Source organism: Pieris napi, chromosome 6 (assembly GCF_905475465.1).
Source record: "Pieris napi chromosome 6, ilPieNapi1.2, whole genome shotgun sequence".
Taxonomy (NCBI): domain Eukaryota; kingdom Metazoa; phylum Arthropoda; class Insecta; order Lepidoptera; family Pieridae; genus Pieris; species Pieris napi.
Window position 1 is genome coordinate 2,207,418 of NC_062239.1, and position 21,268 is coordinate 2,228,685.

Here is a 21,268-nt window from a genome sequence, read left to right on the forward strand (position 1 = left end):
AATATAGGCAATGCGATAAGAATAATAATATTTTTTTATCAAAGTTGGAGGCTTTCAATAATTACATTATATTTTTTAGTCATCCATTGACACTTACATAACTAAGTGATGAGTGCATTACTGGTCTTTCTTCATCTATCATTCTCATTCTATCTTAATATTACAATAATCAGATAAACATTATCAATGAATACGTGAACAATGGTAACAGTTCAATATTAAGCATCCAAAGACAAATCCTTTAATAATTCTAATGTTCTAGTGGTTCATTTTAAAAGCATACGTCATTTATGAAACATAAAGTAATTCGCTTTAATATCTCAAAAGTCATTTTATGCTAGAATTAATTAGTGAACAGTGTAATACTTCGTTCAAAGTTTAATAAATATTTACAAAATAATGAAAATTTCAATGCCTTATAAATTGTGATATAAATAATTGGGCCGCAACAAATAAGATCAAATGCGGCCTCATTATAAAATAATTGAGATCTTTGTTATTTCTATTTCAAATTATAATTTGAGCATCTGCTATCTATTATAGTATATATAACAATACAACGACTCCACAATTTTAATAACCTTAGAAATAATATTTTTTTCTTATTTAGTCTCTGTAAACATTGTTTCACCTTAATGTGATTTTCGTGAATTTTTCTCTCCATGAAAACATTCTTCAGAGTTTAAGAAATAAGTTTAAAAATATAACTTAAGTTGGTTCTGTCGTCTTCGATTTTTGCGCTTAGCAGCATATTTTGATTTGTATAGATTCCAAATATTCTTTCATTATTGGAGCTTATGACCAAAACTTCCCCCTGTGAATGTCGAAACCATCATGTGTGGTATATATATAGTACATTTGTGTACAGCTACGTTTTATGACTACTTCATTAAATCCTCGTTTATATTTTACAATGTCCAACAATGTCTTGTATATTTGCCAATATTTACGTTATTAAATTTGCGAAAACGTTGCAAAAAAAGTAAATTCAGAATATACACTTTCTCAATTATAATTTGAACAAAGAACAACGAAATTATACAAAATCGCTGCGCCATTTGCGCCGCCGTTCAAAATGCTGAGTGGTGGGAACAACAAGGTTATTTGATACACGTAGTACAAGAACGTCACCGACACACGTCATATCCATTAGCATATTATGTATGTCCCCAGTAATAATCCGGTCAAATTAGACTAAAAAATAGGGGTAAGGTTACATTAATTCGCACTTGGCTGAATATTGGTAGGATTGCTCAATACACTATTATAAAGGAAATGTGAAAAGTCCTCATCGATCCGGCACGTGCAAAAAAAATTACTCCGGTTCAAAGATCACAAAAATGGGTTTTTCGCGATTTTCAGCAAAATGGTAAGTTTTATCATAAAATTAGTTTATACAAAAATTGTAGATCAGATAATTATCTATAAAAAATGTCTAAATACTTTTTTTCCTAAGAGCCACCGTTTTTGAGATATCACGATTCAAAAAGTTAAAAGAGTTGTAATCGTCATAATATGTATAAGTACACCACGTATATACATCACTGAAGCCGTAATACAAGCAAAAATATCGGTCTATCAGTCAGTGTGACTTACACATATAAAATATGAAAATTTCGGGTAAAAAAAAACCCAGTCCTTTATTTTCTACGCCAGTGTAACCTTCAGCAACATCGCTCTGGAGTGAAAACACGTGTTTATTGTAACCTATTTTTTCTAACCTATTTCGTGCTGTTGGAAAAGACTGGGGTTGGAAGTTGGTCGACAATTCATTAGAGCCAGTTCAGACTTTACTTCCACCTGCACCAGAAAAACTACTACATTCATTTGATGTTGACGAAGAGACATGCGATGTGTCATTATTGGGATAATTTATTAACACCCAGAATGAAGAAGATAAAGAAGAAGAAGGAGAAGAAGGAGAAGGAAGAGAAGAAGAACAAGAACAAGAGAAAGCAGAAGTTAATGATGATTTAGATTCAGACGGATAAATTTTCTTATTTTTTGTAATTTACACCCCTTTCATCATTTTCAACCCTTGTCAATATCTACAGTTATTCAATAGTTTCAAATTAAACAGAATCATAAAAGATCAGTGGAATAGGCCTACCGGGGAAACCACATTAAAAAAAAAGCGCTAAGTACAATACCTCAAAGGTGGCGTGGAAACGCATATTATGACGATTACAACCCTTTCAACTTTTTGAATCGTTATATCTCAAAAACGGTGGCTCTTAGGAAAAAAGTATTTGCACATATTTTATAGATAGTTATCTGATCTACAATTTTTGTCTAAACTAATTTTATGATAGAACTAACCATTTTGCTGAAAATCGCGAAAAACCCATTTTTGTGATCTTTGACCCGGAGTAAATTTTTTTGCACGTGCCGGATCGATGAGGACTTTTCACATTTCCTTTATAATAGTGTATTGAGCAATCCTACCAATATTCAGCCAAGTGCGAATTACTGTAACCTTGGATGTCTAAATTGACCGGACTATAAGAAACTTACGAGAGAACGCCGGTAGTTTCCGATAGTTTTCGTATCGATTTTGTAAGAACATTGATTTTGCCGTATATTAGTATTAATTATAGAAAAAATATGTCCTCGAGTTCAATTTAAATTTTAATATATAACTCGTAACTACACGAGATAATCTTCTATTGAAAATTTAACTTTAAAGTTAATTAAAACGTAATTATTCATTACAGTTTCTTTCCCAGAGGTCGTGCGTTTGAACCCCGGCTGTGTCCCAGATTTTAATATATGAGATTACTCAAAAATCAATCGTGTCAGGCAGATATGGAAGATTACCTACTTATCTACAAAGGAAAGACAGATACAAAACCAAACAAGGCAAAGAGTACCACTGGATATTTCTAAAATGTATAAAGGCTTTAATAATGGTTACTGTAATCAGAATTAAAAGTACATATTATGTCTGAAAAATACGCAATAATGAATGTTAATACATAATCTATATTATGCCGTCATCGTGCCAAAATTAATTTAAATTAAACATCAAAACGATAAATACCAAGGTTTTCAAAAACACGTTGAAACGACACGTTTCAAGTACGTTACATGCTTCACCTAATACCAGATCACAAAAAACTGCATTTCACAAAAAATCAATATGTCAAAGAGACTGACAGATCTGTCAAAATGTAGAATATATTCAAACCGGTGTAGTGCAATCACGCCTGTGATACGTGCTGAGGTATCTCAAGCATTCTTATTCTGTGGTGGCAACGATAGGCTCCTGCAATTTTAAAGCTAGGAACCGCTGTCAATGCAGATCGTGCGCTGAATATTTTACACTTTATTCCGGTGCCCTATTTCTATACAAGAGCATGACAATGTAATTTAATTAACATCTTAACTACTTCAGGTATTTTCATCAGTTTTATACGAAGTAATAGACAATCTTCGACACTGTAGCAAATTGTAGAAAAATGTTTTTTTTTTCTTTCTATGTGCGCAATCAACACTTACACGTATGTTGAAGCACAACATTGTAGGCAAACCGATATATCTTAGACCAAAACTATGCCCTATAGTGACCCTATAACTCCATACGGGTCTTGATCTCTGATTGCGTCCGTTTCTATGATAATTTTTATCTCCTAGACTGGTAGGTGATAAGCCTTCTGATTAACACAAGTCAAGTGTTAAATGCACACATTAACAAAAGGTGCATTGGTGCACAGACGGAGATCGAGACTACAACCTCAGAGATAAGAGTCGCACGCTGAAGCCACTAGGCCATCACTATTTAAAATATTCGTTAATAAATTAAAATCTATTTTTATACATCAAAAACGAGATAATGTGATTGATATTTGCTTCAAGGTAATATAGCAACATTCGTAAATCTGAAATCTCGCTTAAGTACCACTCAAACTTTTGCGCTGAAGCTTGCACGATAAAGTCATTAATGCGGCACTTATAAGCATCTACAATATTAATTAATAATTAATAAGTGCCGGAAATGTGTATTTACTATTTAAATATTACTGCGTACTGCAACGTTTCAACAATGCACTTATTATGTACCTAAAGAATTTTAGAACAAGATAATATTATCAGTGTAATTGTACTGTTTTATAATACCGATATTTTCTTTTCTTTTCAGCTTAAAGACAAAACAATAGTTTAGTTTAAGAAGTGTGACTATAATGATTTAGTTTTAGAGAGATTTTTTTTTAATTACGTGAGAATTTGTTAGAAATTATCTTTGAAACTTCTGAATTGATTATCTACACGTGAATAAAACAGAAGTAAGATTTTATAGTATTATAGTTACGTACATGGTAACAAATAGTAATTTGAACAAAAATACTCACAAAAAATAACTAAGTTCATGGTCGTATCTTCATAGCAACGCAAAGGTTTGTTTTAAGTTATATAAATAGGAGTATTCAATTTTAACATCAACATAACAAAATCTATATCATGATAACAACAAGTGTAGTTCAAGTTGATCTGATAAACGAATGTAGGTTATAAATTGATTTATATCAGTTCACAGAATGCTACAGTTTCATAAGTTACGTAATCTTTGGCCTTTTACAAATAAACTTATTTGTAGAGATTTATTTGAGGAAGAAATATAAATTATTATTTGCTTAAAATTAAGCAACAAAGAAGAAACACGATTGCTTTTAAGTAAAATGAAACAGCCACAGAAATACACTTTAACTTTGTTCGAATTTTCTATTCAACCGTTACAAAAAAATCTTACAAATAATTTTTATATTTGTTTGATTCGTGGGTAATTAAACACTGTCAAAAGAACCCGCAAGTCACCTCACCACTTATACTTTGCTAAATGGAACTCCATAGAGTTATTTTTGTCGAATGCGTACGGTTTTTCTTTGTTTAAGTATTTACAACATATATCTTGAATGAAGTATTCCATGAGCATGAATGAGGATTACACAGTGTATTCATAATTAACGAAATGTCTCGGCGAAACTATTACTGTGATTATAGAAGCTCTAGATAACAAAATGGAGTCTAACAAAGAGATATATCATCTGCATCGTATAGCTTCGACAAAAATGATGATGGAACAACAACTAATTATAAAGCTGGGAATCGAATCGTACTAACGTTAATGTATGTAATGTAATAAACAATGGTAGGCCTATATTTTTGATAAAGCGGTTATTTGTAAGATGCAAGTAGTTGATACATAGTTACAAGAATTATATTATGAAATTTCGTTTATTATTTCAATTGAAAGATGATTCAGATTCAGTAACAGAGACATACCTTTTCTTTTTTCTAGACGCTGTAGGGATTCTCGACAAATTTGGTTATTTTGAAATTGTGTTCATTTCTTGTTCTAAACAATTTACGTTTCAGGTGACGTAATCATGCCATCATCCGATATCGAGTGATGAAATTGAAAATATTCTTTATAATATAATAAAATAAAAATACCCTTAATTTAAAAAAAGTTGTTTGCTGATACATAAATATAAGCCTAAAGCTTGTCGAAAATCAAATTATACTCTTAGAACGAAGTTAAATGTCAAACTACGCATAAAACAATAGTCTGACATTAGATAGGATTCACGATGATATAAACTAAAGTCGTCTTTAAAGATTTCCTTTCTTCTGTACTTTTAATAGACTTCAAATACCTACTGGGTGCAATCAGTATTTCGAGTTAGATATTCAATGAGGTGATCCTTTTTATTAAAATCTTCAGAACAGTCATACAATTTCTAAATTTAAAAATTAGCATTTCTGGTTGATGTATTTTGCTTAGTTGTTTTTTTTATTACTTCTATCATCAGACTAAAACATTTGACTATACAATTGATAGTGTTATATTGATAACTGTATAGCACCACTTTACCCCTTTAATAGGTGAGACGTGACCTAGCAAGGAAGGCAAGCGAACTGAGAGCCGGTATTACTCAGAATATTTAATGTGCTCACCTGCCTTGGGGTATTTTTAGCAAAGCACACTTGTCTTATAAATTATGCATTAAGATTTGACAGTTTAGATTTTAAAAGTAAGAACTGCTTTTGTGAGAGAATATATTATGTTACCCTATTTTAAATATGTATATATTTTCTGCGACCTTTTATGATGAAAGCAAAATTTCAACGCATGAAAAGGCCGTTTTGCAAAACTTCGTATATTTTAGAATATTAAGTACCAGCATTTAATTGATAGCACTGAGAAATAAGTTGCATTTGTTCTTACAAAAGTAAGCCCGAGGTCTTGTTATCTTCTTCTTAAAATGCCTGAATATTACGCGAACGAATATTATGTTAATAAATATATTTTATTTTATAGAAAAATAGTAGTAAAACAACGTATACAGGCCATGCTGCACCACTGGGAATTACTCAATTTGAATTCTCTCTTATTCCGACATCAAGGTTCAAAATACAAAATTGTTTTCGCTTCCCAGTTAGCATTTCAGTAAATTATAACTTTAAGTATACAATTAACTAAGTTTTAAAGGATGGGTTCATTAGTAGTGCAAATAAAACGGCATTAAGTATAAGAGACACTTCACAGGAAAATGCAGCAAAATATCCTGCTTCCTGACGATTTATGTTATGTACTGTCGAGTTTAATACCCTATTAATTTCCAAGCATTTTTCAAGCTATATAGAACAATAATTCCAGTCGAAGCATACGGAACCACTGACCTATTTGGCTTCAAAAACGTAAAAAAGAATACAAAGAAATGGTTCGAACACAAAATGCGGAGTCCAGAATATTTGCGTATTCATTTGAATGGTTTTGTTCGCGTGCAGTTTTAATTGAAACACTTTCAAATCAAATCAAATGTTATCTTTCGCGTTTTCATTTACTAAATGAAAAAATAAAAGCATGGAATCGTGTAATCTAGGATGCAAATCATTTGCTTGAATTAAGAACTAGAATAATAAACTCTTTGGATTTTGTACGTATAAGTCGCGATAATTATTACGAAACTCACATATAAGAAATACTACGATAAAAGAAATTGCCAAATGGTAATATATTTATCTTTTTCATTAATACACGTAATATATTTAGAACAAAATTCAATTAAACAAACCAATCTGCAGCTCTACAAAGCACTTGTGACATATCCCGCCCACGCGAAAGCGTAGGCTTAACATTGTGATCTAGCAAAGGTTAAAGTTACTTTAAACGTTTACTAATTTGCTCGAAAGTCAAAGGGCATGGACATCTTGATATAATTTCATATAAATGACTCATTTATCTTTTGTCTTATGATCTAAAAGTAATTTGATATAGGTTTTTAAAGTCGACGCTTTTAAGTTTGTTTCATTTACAAAGATGTTTCTAACGACTAATAAGGTCAGACGATTATTCGTTGCTCGATATTTCTGTATAAAAATAAATCTCGGGAATTCTATTTTTTTTTATTTAAGTCGTACGAGCTGGTATGAATGAGCGCTCTCGTCTTTGGGGAAATCTAACGGGTGCCTCGGTTTTCGAAGAAAAGAAATAAAGAATATGCCTGATTGCTATCCATTTTATTTAATAAGTACATATTGTATGTAGGTATATATATATATGATTCACTTATTGTGAATCATATGTATATATACCTACCTAAACAACTATTACTTAGTTACATGATAGGACGATATAATTATGTGATAAGGAATAAAAAAGTTTAATCTTGATATTTAATTTGATAAAACTATAATGTTATTATTAGTGGCTATAAAACTTAAGTCTTTCATGTTTCTTCTATGTGTTTTGAATTAAATGATTTGCTACGAAATATGTAATGTAATATTTTTATTATTCTTAAATACCGTGTTGATATTAGGAAGAAGTACTGAAATGGCAAATTAGATGTTCTCATTTATGGGTTTATATTAGTGATTAATTGTCATTATAATCTTAACAGTAGGATATAAGTACACTGCAATTTGAAACTATGATTATAAAGTCAGGGAATTTTATAAGTTTAAAGGCACAATTAACCAAAGAACCTTTTATATTTATGAACACAATTTGAGTCATGGACATTTAATAATAATTTTTGAGAATCGCATATTTAACTTGGTAAGCTAAATTTTTAAACAGTTCCAAGCTTGAAATACTACATAATACTTATACTTGTAAATCCAATGCTTGTATAGAAGTTGTTTCATTGATTCATGAAAAATTTATATTCATAATACTTGCGTGTTTCTTACGAAGAAATTCTTTATAAAAACGTTGAATATTTCCTGCTGCCAGTATTTTACTCGGTTAATTCAACATTTCAAAGAAGTCTCGGTCTGTTCTATAATAACTTAAAGCTAATAAATATACTTGGTTGTAACAGATTCCACGGACTGATTTCGTATAACGTAATAATTATGGTTACAGAAATATTTATAAATATCAAAACTTAGCTTTACGTAAGCTTCGACAATTTAGTTACCAAAATCTGAACTAGAAACTAAACTAAATTAAACTTAGAGTTTTATGCAAATCTTTCATAAAGGAACGTTCTCTATTTGAGGTATTGCGTAGGAGGCTCTGTGTTAAATTATGCGCTACAAATCGCAATAACTAATAAAATTTGTAGTAGAGACCTTTCGTGTTATAATGATGTTTAAAATCGATATGTATATCAACAACACGATAAGGTGATAAACATTGTAGTTTTTTTTATATAAGTCAGAATGAGCATAGGTTGAATAACAGAATTATGTAAATTATTGAATATTACACAAGAGTCTCAATCGCGTTCGCATTAAAAAAATTCTTAATGCGAAAATAAATAACAATTGTGTATAAAATATTCACATAAGTGATCAAAAAACAGAGTGTATTGTTAATTTAAATTTGAATATATTATGTTTTTAGTAATTTTTTTATATTAATAAGGTTTCTATTGTATAAGTATTAAGTTACTGTGAAAATTGGAAATAAATAAAAATAAATAATAGCTTCAGTTATTACGTATCAAGTCAATAGCATAGAAAACGTTTTCATAAGTAACGAGCAATTATCATAAACCAAAATTAACGCATTCAATTGATCACAAATAGCCAAACCGCAATTCCTAACTAAAGCAAATTTATTCGCAAATCTACTGAATAACGTGCAATTACATAATGTTAGGCAATATTAAACATAAAGTCCCTATAGTAAAGCCCCAAATGCAATGGCTGCAGAATTTAGAATATTGAGCTTTAGGAGAATAAATTGGAATATTTACTTTGATTGCAGGTCGTTCAACCTGTTTCACTCAATTTATTTTCATTCTACAGACTAAGGTCCTCCGAAGGATTGTATTCGAATTTTCTTCTGTGCGAAGCTTTTTTATAATTGGGTTTCAAAGGTTACTTATTTTTAATACCATACGTTTTCTTTACGTCTCATAAATTTGCGTATGTTTTGCAATATTACATAACATTAACTATTGCGTCCTACGTCAATTATAATAAAAGTAAATTGATTTTGTATTTGCTTTACATTTTACGAGTCTTAACGTAACTACTTGCTATATTAAGGATAGTATAAATATAAACTGTACGCTCGTATAATAAAATTTACATTTCACATGATTGTCAATCCTACAAAAACTATAAAGTGTATAATTTATATGAAAAGACTGTAGCACTCTTGCTGACCTAGTTCTTTTGACTTCACTAGAGCGCGAAAATATTTTTCATGAAGCTTTATGACTTACATGACATATAAAACTATTATCTTATTTACGTAAGCCTACCATTCTATCGGAAATTATAGATAGGGGGTAAAATAAATGGTATATGTAAACACAAATCCTCTACGATCTAAACCGCTACGAAGTTAGCTACGTTCGCTACGTCTTGTAACGATTAAAAATGTAAGATTCGTTCCATATAACTTAGTTCTATTGTGTAGGCGCGTCCATAACGACACTGGAGAGAAACAAAGAGATTGTTAAGAGGCGCGAAAGTAATACTACCTGTGACGCTGAGCAAGGACATGGTGGGACGAGTGGCCGTCTGGCCTGGCTGGCCCGTCGACCCGAGGCGGTCGGCGGGGCCGGCGCCTCACCGGCCGCCGCGGGGCGCCATATCTCGCACACGCGCGCCCGGCTCTTCGCGGCCCGGCGACCGACTGACGCCCGGCTTCTCCCCGCCGAGCCATCAACCTACAAACCGCAGGACATGCCTCCGCCGGCCGGCTGCCCCGATAACGACATTTTCACTCATCGCATCACAGACACGCACATACAAACATCCTCTAAAAGCACCACCGACCGCACGCAGCGCGCCACTCGCTCAACGAAAGCTCGGTGTGTCAGCTCGACTCGTAATAAGGCTTCGAAAGCGCATCCACACATTTTTACGTTCACGTAGAGCGCGCATGCGCGGTCGGGACGTCTTCTGACATCACCGGCACCCGGATTATTTTCGCCCGGCGAGGTAAATACCCTCACATCGATCGAACCCGGTTAAACTGGATGCAATTATTGCACTGGCCTAGTCCTAGAACGATGCAGATACTAACTGGTTTATAGGTTACTGAGCTTTTCTCGCCTCCAGAGATATTGTATAATGTATTATTAAGTCAGCTACTACTGGTCGAGAACAAGTGAGTAGGTAGTTTAATTTATAATAGATTGTTTCGTCTATTCATTTCACGAGAAATGCAATTATATGTACCTAATTCTGATCTATTTGACTCGTTACTAAAGCTTTTTAAAACACGAATGACTAAATAAACCATCTACAAAATATGTTGTATTTAATGTTTTAAAAAAATCAGTGAAGATTAATGAACACTAGAATTTCCACTAGCTAAGATATTCTCTTGCATCTTAAACTATCAAATATTTATTATACACGCCAGTCGGTGGGTGCTTTTGACCAAGCAAAAGCTTGGGTGCTCAAGTGTTGAACCCTACCATAGAGTTTAGACACCGTTTGAACATCTGGTTGTATGATAATTAATAATAATTTATTTATTTATTTATTTATTTGTAAACCTACAGCTAACATAAATTATATACAATTACAAACAGTTACATTAAAAATATAGCCAAATATGGAATACATAATAATACAATTAACTACAAAATGGTTCAAGAATTAATAAAAGGGAACAAACAAACAAAAACTATTCAATACATTTATCTAAGTGGTACCTAATTTGGTTGTGTTGTATGATGGTGTAAAAGTGAGGGTAAGTACGTGAAGGTGTGTATGTGGGGTATGCTCATGATGCAGGTGATTTTGCGCTATGGATATTCTTAATACTTCTTTTAATCATATTCCGCGACAGCTTAAACAGGTCGAGGCTTAAATATTGGTCGTTGTATGTCCGGGCTGCGCGATACAAAACTGAGTTCCTTGCATAGTTAGTGTTAATGTGAGGAACATGGAACAAAGCACGATTACGAGTCTGGTAGGCAGGAACAAGGAAGGGCAATTTTTCTAGAAGGGAGCTACAATTAATTTTATTTGAGATGATGTCATGTAGTAGCAATAAATCATATTGTTTTCGTCGAGAGTCTAAAGTATTAATTTTAAAATGTTCACACGCGTCATTATATGTATTAAACTTATTGTAAGTCTTATAGGAGATAAATTTTATGAAGTCTTTTTGGATCTTTTCAATTTTTTCTTTGTGTACAGTGTAACTAGGTGACCAAACCGAGCAACCATATTCGAGAATACTTCTTACGTACGTATAGTATAGCACTTTCATACAGTCGACATCATGAAAATGTTCACTAACACGTCTTACAAAACCAAGCTGCTTATAGGCCTTGTCAACTATTGTGTCAATATGGTTATTATACGTCATTTTATAGTCTAACCATATACCTAAGTCACGAACACAATCTACTTCTTTTACAGATTTGTTATTAATATGATAGCTAAAGTTAAATTTGTTTTTTTTTCTGGTGAATGTTATTTTGACACATTTAGAAGCATTAACCGATATTCGATTTTGTCTATAATAATTGGAAAGGTTATTTAGGTCGGCCTGAATTTTGTGACAATCTCCTTCTTTGTTTATTTTTAAATATATCTTTTTATCATCAGCGAACATAAGGTAATTTGAATCTTTAATGGTACTATTTATGTCATAAAGATATGCATTGTATAACAGGGGACCCAATATAGATCCTTGAGGAACTCCAGAACTTATACGAATAAAGTCGCTTCTAGCACTGCCAACCGCAACCGCCTGTCTACGATTTGTTATATATGAACAAAACCAGCGATGTAGGTCACCACGTATCCCTAGAAGTTGGAGCTTATGTAATAGGATGGTGTGATCCACTCTGTCGAAAGCCTTCTCAAAGTCTGTGTAAATTACATCAACCTGTGCACCACCATCCATACTTTGCAGTACATAGTTCGTAAACACGGTTAAGTTGGTTATCGTAGAACGTTTATTGATAAAACCATGCTGTTCATCGGGAAGTGAATTACTTATTATATTGTGGATGGCTTTATAAATTATCTTTTCAAAGACTTTACTGAAAGTATTAAGTATCGATATTGGTCGATAATTTTCAATACTCAACCGCGAGCCACTCTTATGAATAGGTATTATTTTAGCTATCTTCCATACATCAGGATAAATGCCAAATGTGTTCACGGATAAGTTCTGTATTATGTACAGTGGTTCTGTAATAGCTTGAGCACATTTTTTGATAAAAATAGGTGGTATACCGTCATACCCAGCTCCTTTTTCCGCATTTAATGAATTTAGTATCTTCAATATATCAAATTTGGTTGTATTTAGTTTACATATAATGTTGTCGGTTACTTCCGTATTAGTCTGCAGAATTTCATGGTATGAAGGTGCTGCTTGTTGAAATACGCTCTCAAAGAAAGTACTGAATCCCGTGCATGCTTCCGATTCGTTATTATATATATTGCTTCCTAATTGTAATCTATTTGGATAGCCAGTGTTATTAATTCGTAAGGTTTTTAGATAAGACCAGATTTTCTTTGGATCTTTCTTTAACGATGTTTGTATTTTTTGCATATATAACTTAAAACATTTTTTTTGGACTGCCTTCTGTCTTGAACGAAGTAAGGAAAACTCATCGTAATCTCGTGGGTTTCCTCTTGCTTTCCATCGAGAGTGTGCAGTTCGCTTGTCGCGTATTATGTGTATGAGCGACTTAGTATACCAGACCGGATATTTGTTATGAGCATAAAAGGTAGTCTTAGGCACATACTGATCAATTCCACGGTGGAGGATTGAATAAAATTTCTGCACAATTATGTCAATGGTGTCGCCTCTTAGAGAGTCATTCCAGTCTATACCGTTAAGATATTCATTTAATTTATCGTAGTTAGCCTTCTTGAAGTTATATCTTATCTCCTTTTTTAATTTAATACTAGGCGTCATCAATTCCGTCAATTTCAGTTCCAGGCATGGATGGTTCGGGTCTTCTTTAACGAGATAGCTGCAAGATTTAGACACCTCAATGTATATGTCACTAAATACTAGGTCTAGTATATTTCCAGAGGAGTTTTTATGAAGATTATACTGACTGAAACCTAGACTACTGCATGATTCAATAAGCTTTGCACCCGCATTTTGTAGGTTTACAGTACCACGCCTAAGGAAGGTGGGATCAGAGGTAGGAGACCAGCCTATGTGGGGTAGATTGAAATCGCCAGCTATGATATAATGATCATTTGGGTGTAATGAGAAAATATATAGGAGAAAGTCTGTAAACGCTGTAAGTCTTACAGACTGCAAATCGTCAGGTGGTATGTATGCAATACATATATGTAGTTCGCGTTTATTGCATTCATTCGACGCGAGCGTACTAGCGGGAATAGTCAACCAGGCGCACTCAACGCCGTCGCACGTCCACTCGGCCATCTCTTGCGCATGCAGTGACCTTTTCGTACACAACATAACACCACCACCCGACGTTTTAGTAGAATTTTTAGAATTCCGATCGAGACGGAGCACATCATATCGGTCATCACATAATTCAGTATTGTAAAAGCCAGAAGTTAACCAAGTCTCGGTGATTAGAATAATATCGAAGTCGTTCATGAGTATGTTCTGTTTTAAATCTAGTGTTTTTGTGCGCAATCCACGGACATTTTGATAAAACAAACTTAGGTTATTTGTAATCATTGTTACTAAGTGTGAAGGTATAAAAGTGTATGCATATATTTATATATAGTACTAGCGATGAAGACCCGAGATGTTTAAGCACAGAATATTGAGGTTTTAACCGGCGCAAATGTTTGTATTTTTTAATAACATTTAATATCCATAGGCAGGTGTGTAAGTTGTATTTATGTAGAAGAGTGTTTTTATGAGTAGATATAATGTTCATGTGATTTTGTGTGTATGAATGGTGGTTATGAATGCTCAAATTAGGTAGTAAGGCTACTATGTAAAATTTAATTTGTTTTGTGTAATATGGGTACTTAATATAAGAACATATAATTAACAGATTTTTTCCAAATCGCGCCTGATGTTTATTGATATAGCAGGAGATTCTTCGTTCCGGCGTAAAAAAATGCAGCAATTGCGAACCCACACAAATTTGAAACCTTTTTTTATAGCAAGAGCTTTTGCCTCTTTCAAAAGTTGCTTGTTTTCTGGGGTCAAATGCTCATTGACAAAGAACTTTTTCGATTCCCCTGACAATCCTATATCCAGTGTTTGAATGCCTCGCTTTCGACGTAAGCCAGATAAAATTTTATCCTTAATATCACGTGATTTTAGGCGCACTACGATTGTCTTTGGTTTACCAGATACAGGTTGTTTCGGTTGAACGCGATTAGCATATTCGATGTGTTCATCCTGCAATACGACGTTTGCATGCTTTGCTATTTTTTTCACTAAGGCGTGTGTGGATTCGTTGGTGGAATGGGGTAACCCAACAATCTCGAGGTTGTTCATCCTATTCCATTGCTGTTGTTTATTTATTTGAGATTGCAGTTCTTTAATAAGGGTATTATTGTTTTGGACATCACTTTTCAAAATATTCACTTCCTCCCTGAGACACTCAGCCTCGTTCACAAATGGGGTGACGATTGATTTTATCTCTTCCCGTATCTCACCAAGAAGAGACATTTTCAGAGATTCTATCAGCTTAGATTCTAGATGTTCAAGTTTGGAGTCTATTGCGTGTTTAATACCCTCTGTTATGAACAGCTGTAACTCATCTTTTGACACGCAACGGTCGCTCAATCCTATATCCTTCTTATTACGCCGCGCCTTTGATGTACGTATATTTTCAGGTGAAATACTTTGACCGCGATCCTCTCTGCGTAAGCATGGAGGACATATCCAGGAATTAATTAATGTCTCCGACGCAATATTCGCACATTCGATATGACAGCCTCTGAAGCATTTTGTACACCTGATTTGTGTACTTATATCCAGGTCTCTGACGCAAGCAATACACTTCGGCATTGTTTGTTATTTATTTATATTTACTCAAATTATGAGTCCAATCGAAAAAGAAAAATTAAAAAACAATAAAAAAAAAAAAAATAAAAAAAAAATCTAAGATTTGATCCTTATTACACTTCAGATCAAGATACCAAAGAGCTATCTATGGACAGGTGCCAATCAGTTGCCGACAAATGTTGCGAATAAATTGCACATAACACAGCTTAAGTTATTCAAAAATCTTCTTACGTCTTATAATCAAAGTATTGATTATCACAAATCACTTCTAAAACAGACGACACTTCACTTTCACTATAGTTCTTATGATATGACTCAGACTACGAAGTATGATGGCCAATTATTCCCAACGAAGTATGACGGTTAATCAAAAAATTTTCACAACTGAATAATTACAGTATACATATATCTTTGCTTGCTTCTACACGATATATGTTGTAGGCGATAGCTTTGTTTATTATAATCCCTTTATTGAACCTTTTTATGCACTTATTCTATTTTTAATCACAAAAATTATGTCGAGGCGACTTTGACTTTGCCTAGGTACCCTCAACTAATTATAAGTAGCTGTGTCTGTACTTACTGATGAAGTACTACATAAGATTTTCTGTCTAATCACTTTTCGAATATATTGGCAATGAAAATACAATAAAACGACAAAGGCAGACCTTTTACAAAAACGATCGACATGTCGAAAATGCCTACTTAGTTATAATTGGAAAATTCATTGCACGTAGCCCATAAGCGAACACGTAGGCAGGCTATTTGCAGTTTCCGGTCGCGATGCCTTTGCACTTACGTGTTATTTTCTTGCTCTGTTACTAACTCGCTAACATATATATTATTTTGCAAATAAAATATTTATAAATTGTTACGTTTAACTAAAACAATACAAGGTACTTAAAAATATTTCCCAGAATTCAATTCTAACAAAGCAGAACATTAATTTCTCTATTTTATTAAGCAACCTGATCTTCCTTTATCTGTTAAAGAAAGCTCGTACATTATGTTAATATTATCTCTCTTATCTGAAGGCGTCCTGCGCGAATTAGGAATAGAATATAAGATTTTCTGTTATATCTGTACCTACTGGTTTTTATATAATGAAGTATATTCGTATATTTTGCATACACGAGTAAGAAGGTTAAATAATAAAAATATTATTTAATGTATTTTTTTTTTGGTGTTGCACACTATAATCAATCAATCTAAATGAATATTAATCTTATTACAATCATGTTAATATTCGAAATCCATGGACGAGGATTTGAACCTATATCATTTAAATATTTCAATCTTCAAAAGTTTATTATGAAAACCAGAATTTTTCAGTTAACACCAGTGAACACAGGAAGCCATAGAAACTACGTAACTTATGTATACTTTTCCTAAACTTTACGGCTGTATTATAAAAGTATTTACAAACTTTCATGAAACTTATGTAATATTCGGAGTTAACAAATCTTCCTCAATGAGTTGTAGCAATATCAGTGATGTAATTCGCACGTGGTGTCAGCGCTGAGCGTCACTTGCCTTCTTCCGATTTTCCACGGAAATACTCGAATACAATATCGATCGGGAAACGCGGGACGCGGTTGTGACGTCACCAGCGACACATTTCTTATTGTGATATATGATATTTCTTTCACCCCAATTTCTACCATGCTAGGACACATTAAAGTACGTTTTGCAAGATGGAATCGCTCGCTTCGATCTATTCACTTCAGAACGGAAGGTGTTAGCGCGTATGAAACCTCCTGACCCATATAAGGGGCAGTAACAGAAGACTATGTAATGCGTATGCAATTTTAAAACGTCCTGAATCCTGACAGAATCCTAAGGCTTAAAACAATGGAACGCCGATTGAATAGAAAATCTTTTTGTAATAATGCTGAATGCTTTTTATTCGTTATAATTTTAAATAAAGTGTGTTTCAAAGAAAATGATAACAAGCTAATTGATTCGTGCTATTATGGTTTATTTAATTTTTTCAGGGCTTGGAAAAAAGCACGGCGTGTCGGCCACGGACCATCTTCGGTTTATTTTAATATTTTAGTGGCGACAATAATTTAGACCGCCCTTTAACTAACGCTTTTCGAAGAAGCCACAACAACGCTTTGTAAACCTTATTATATAAAGCTTCTGAAAGATATATTTTTCATATATTATTACTTCCTTTGGATGGGGTAAGTCTTCTTGGGTCTTAGCCATTCCGGATTCCTTACGATGCTAACCTTCACCGTACGATCAAGTGTTAATAGGGCGCATAAAAAGAAAAATATATCTAATCCATTTCTTTTTCAAGCCGGGATTTCCACGGACTACAGGGTTGAGAGCAATGCTCGCATGCTCAAGATATTAAACCAACACTATTCGGTGCATATTAATTAGTAGTTTGTAATAGTATTAGTCATTAATCGTCAATGGTTAATTTTTTTTTACTTTTACTATAAAAACTATACAATATAGTTTTTATAGTAAAAGTAAACAACCCCTCAACAAGGCTTCAAATTTGAATAAAGTTCTGTCGCATAATAGCTGAGCACCTGCACGGTTAATACGTAATGAAACTGAAAAAAATAATGCACGACATAGCTAGAGCAAAAATTGTTATAAAATAGGTAATCAAATATACGGATCATGATAATATATACATTTTATACAATAAAAAACATACATTTTATTAAAACCAATTTATAAGTATGCATAAATAGTACAATAATAATACTAAGCTACAATATAAAATCCATATATAATACAAAAGTTGTAGGAATCCTAATATCGATGCTACAGACAGTAGTAGCGGGCGGTATCCCCCGTTATCCTGGAATACGATGAAGTTAATCCACAGCGACGTAACCCTCGAGAGTGCGTTCTCAGAATACCCAATCGCTCCAGGAATTTTTGGAAAGAGTTGCGTTGGCTACTTATTAGCAACATTTGATGTCAAATTGCAGCAGAAAAAAGGAGCTCATAGCCAACCAAGATTTTTTAATTGTTGTTTTTAAATATCTTATAATTGTATGAGCATTTATATTGCTCTGTGTCAGGGTATCGAAAAAAGAGTTGTATCAATCTTATTTTAGGGTCATAGTGACCCCGGTTTGGTTCTCTCTTCAATGAAATTACATAAGATTGTTTAATCCTTGAATAAGCTTCAAATATTTTTCATGTCTAACTGCATGTTTGTCTTCTTCGCTTTCTTGTATAAATTTTTTTTCATGTTTTATTATTGTTTGAAAGAGAACACTTTTATACAAACAGTCACCATGAGATCGAATTATCTTTGCCTGTTTTTGTTTTAGATCAGTTGTTTTACAATATTTACAGCTCTTTTTTACAAGAACTCCATTATGTCGAAACAAACCAAAATGATCATACATCATTTCAATAATTTCATGCAATATAAAGCGTCTATGATACCACATACTCTCATGATGTTTATAGAATCGGACCAGCTCACTATTAAGTGTCAGTTCATAGCATAGTAGCTCAAATTTCCTACATAATGATACACTGTCAATATTGCAGGAACAACTATTATTATAAGAAAGCAAAAGCTTCATTAGATTCTCTTCGGAATATGAAACTAAGTCTTGTTCTGATGCTTGAATTGTCTTATCTTTAGGAAAATTTTTAGCAAGGAGACAAACAAGCACTTTACGAAAATTTATATCTGAAGAATTCTCAAAAGTTTTCCAAGATAAGTTACTTAAGTTGTAGATATTTTTTATACAAAACTGACGATAGTGGAAACAGCTGAAATCTGAAACATGCTTTGACATCCACCTCTCCGAAAAGTTATATTCTTTTATGTATAATGCATGCATGTCATTTTGCTTTATGACGTTTTTTAGCTTGTTTATAAACCATAAGCGATGACTCCAACTATGGTAATTATTAGAACATTTGTCTGCTGTTAAATCACATACAATTAGTTCTGTGTTAATTAAACTCTCCAAACAATTTATCTGGTGATCTGAAAAATAATAGTTTATTAAGAACATTGCTACATTACAAAATACAAATTTCTATAAGTTATTTAGGTATTCCTATCCTATATTTTATATTTTTCATTATTGTTGTGTAAGACTGAAAATATTTTATACTTTTCTATAAATTGTACAGACTAAGACTACATATATGGAAATAACCCACTGTTTAAATATGTTCCTAATATCCATCTTCTGTGTGCAAAGGCATCATTACATTTTGGTTTTCTTGATAAAACTAATCTCGTAAATTTTAATTCGGATGATTTGTCAAGTAGTAATTCTTGAACCATTTCTCTTCTTTTATTCCATAATACAGAGAGATCAGGATTGATAAGGAGGGTGACATTAAGTAATCTTAATAATGTTTCAGAATCCAAAACTTGTCTGCACTTCTTTTGTGTTTGAAAACACGCTTTATCCATTAGTTCAGTATAAGAGTGCAAATAAACTTGTTTCACACACCAGGACTCCAAACCCAGGCAATTTTCTATGCACATCACGGGTGACTTATTCCTAAAATTCGTTTCCACAGGAACAATATCGAAGGCATATCTGAAAGAAATACACGGCAAATTTTGTGGATTGTTTACACTTTCGTTTTCTTTAAGTTTACTGGACATAAGCCAAAATATGAACAAAAACTAAATACTCACAACTCAGCTGTTTTCGACAAAACGTTATGCACATCTTTAATGATTTTTTCTACCAGGGCCTGTTTTTCATCAGTCATTTTAAATAGTTCTTAAACACATTTAATATGAATGTGTAAGTTAAAATTTTCCCCCTACCTGAAAACTATCTACTACTATTTTTCACTTTCTTTCCATCTGTATGTTTTGGTTTCAACTTTCATTCTCCTATTTCTCACCAATTGTCATCAGTCAGTAATCGATAGCATTTGACAATTGTCGCAGGTCGGGATGGTCTTGTGACAGATGACTGGAGCTAAACTAATTCAGTTATCAGTATCTGTGGTTGTCTTATCTAACTTCGGACTTCTGTCATTCGTGCATTAGAAGAACAGAACATAAAGAAAGGAAATCTGTTTGGTATAGCCCTGAATAAAAACTAGCAATTGTCGGAATCTGTCGGATTTGTCACTTGCCTGCCACATTCCACTTAACGTAAATAATAATACAAAAATATTATTCCTAAACTGCATTAATACATAAAACTACTATTACTAAGAAATTTTTAATGTCGACATGAGTATTAGACAAACATTCATTAGCTAAAACATATCTAAACACTTCAATATGGTAAGTTTAAAATTTCTCTATTTGCCACTTATGAACACCTTTGTTCGTATTTCCTTTAAAAATAATTGCATTGTGGCTTATATAAATTAGCATATTTAATTTAGCACTTGGTTTCAGAGTGCAATTTTTAACTTCCAAAGTCTTTTATCAGTAATTCTACTGTTAATTTGCACTTGTGCTTACCTGAGATCGTTTTTCCCCTCACTTATGGATAGAAATAAAACTGGGTAAGTTTTCACTAAAAATCTACAAACATGTTGAATAAGATTTGATTTCAAATTAATATATAGCAACCTTAAAATATATCACTGCTACTATTAAATTGCAAGCTATAAATTATACAAATAATTATCATCAGTTTTGCATTGGTATAAATTTATGATTAATAATTGCAGATTTTTAGGAACATTTTGGAAATGTGCAAGGATTGGTGAAAGAAAATCACCTTATGTAGCAGTTTGCTGCATTGTTATGGCATTTACTATACTATTTCTAACTTAGATATGTAAGGGTTGTATTTAAATAAAAATACATTATATTTTTTATGGGAATTTTATTTTGATTCTGGAGTTCTAGCACAGATAAAAATTTTATAGAAAAAACAGTACATACTAAGGTTA

At 32.7% G+C, this 21,268-nt stretch overlaps 2 protein-coding genes across 2 annotated transcripts; one reads left to right on the forward strand and one right to left on the reverse strand.

Annotated features, from left to right (window-relative positions):
* Window positions 1-18,072: 18,072 nt before the first annotated feature.
* Window positions 18,073-20,242, reverse strand: LOC125050390 (protein prenyltransferase alpha subunit repeat-containing protein 1). The gene is made up of 3 exons (XM_047650226.1): window positions 20,043-20,242; window positions 19,553-19,941; window positions 18,073-19,373 (listed from the first exon to the last, which is right to left on the reverse strand). The coding sequence occupies exons 1-3, from the start codon at window positions 20,117-20,119 to the stop codon at window positions 18,520-18,522; spliced, it is 1,320 nt and encodes a 439-aa protein (XP_047506182.1). The 5' UTR covers window positions 20,120-20,242; the 3' UTR covers window positions 18,073-18,519.
* A 205-nt stretch (window positions 20,243-20,447) lies between these two features.
* On the forward strand, window positions 20,448-21,190 carry LOC125050394 (protein kish-A). The gene is made up of 3 exons (XM_047650238.1): window positions 20,448-20,648; window positions 20,766-20,875; window positions 21,044-21,190. Exons 1-3 carry the CDS (start codon window positions 20,646-20,648, stop codon window positions 21,147-21,149), a joined length of 219 nt encoding a protein of 72 aa, XP_047506194.1. The 5' UTR covers window positions 20,448-20,645; the 3' UTR covers window positions 21,150-21,190.
* The last annotated feature ends 78 nt before the right edge of the window (window positions 21,191-21,268 follow it).

Excerpts from the sequence above, each read along its gene's own strand:
- LOC125050394 (XM_047650238.1), top strand. Across the intron at positions 20,876-21,043 it reads ATGGATAGAAATAAAACTGG|ATTTTTAGGAACATTTTGGA; the intron begins GTAAGTTTTCAC and ends TAATAATTGCAG.
- LOC125050390 (XM_047650226.1), bottom strand. The coding sequence starts at position 20,119 with ATGACTGATGAAAAACAGGCCCTGGTAGAAAAAATCATTAAAGATGTG. Across the intron at positions 19,942-20,042 it reads TTGTCGAAAACAGCTGAGTT|ATATGCCTTCGATATTGTTC; the intron begins GTGAGTATTTAG and ends TATTTCTTTCAG. Across the intron at positions 19,374-19,552 it reads ATTAGGAACATATTTAAACA|ATCACCAGATAAATTGTTTG; the intron begins GTGGGTTATTTC and ends ATTATTTTTCAG.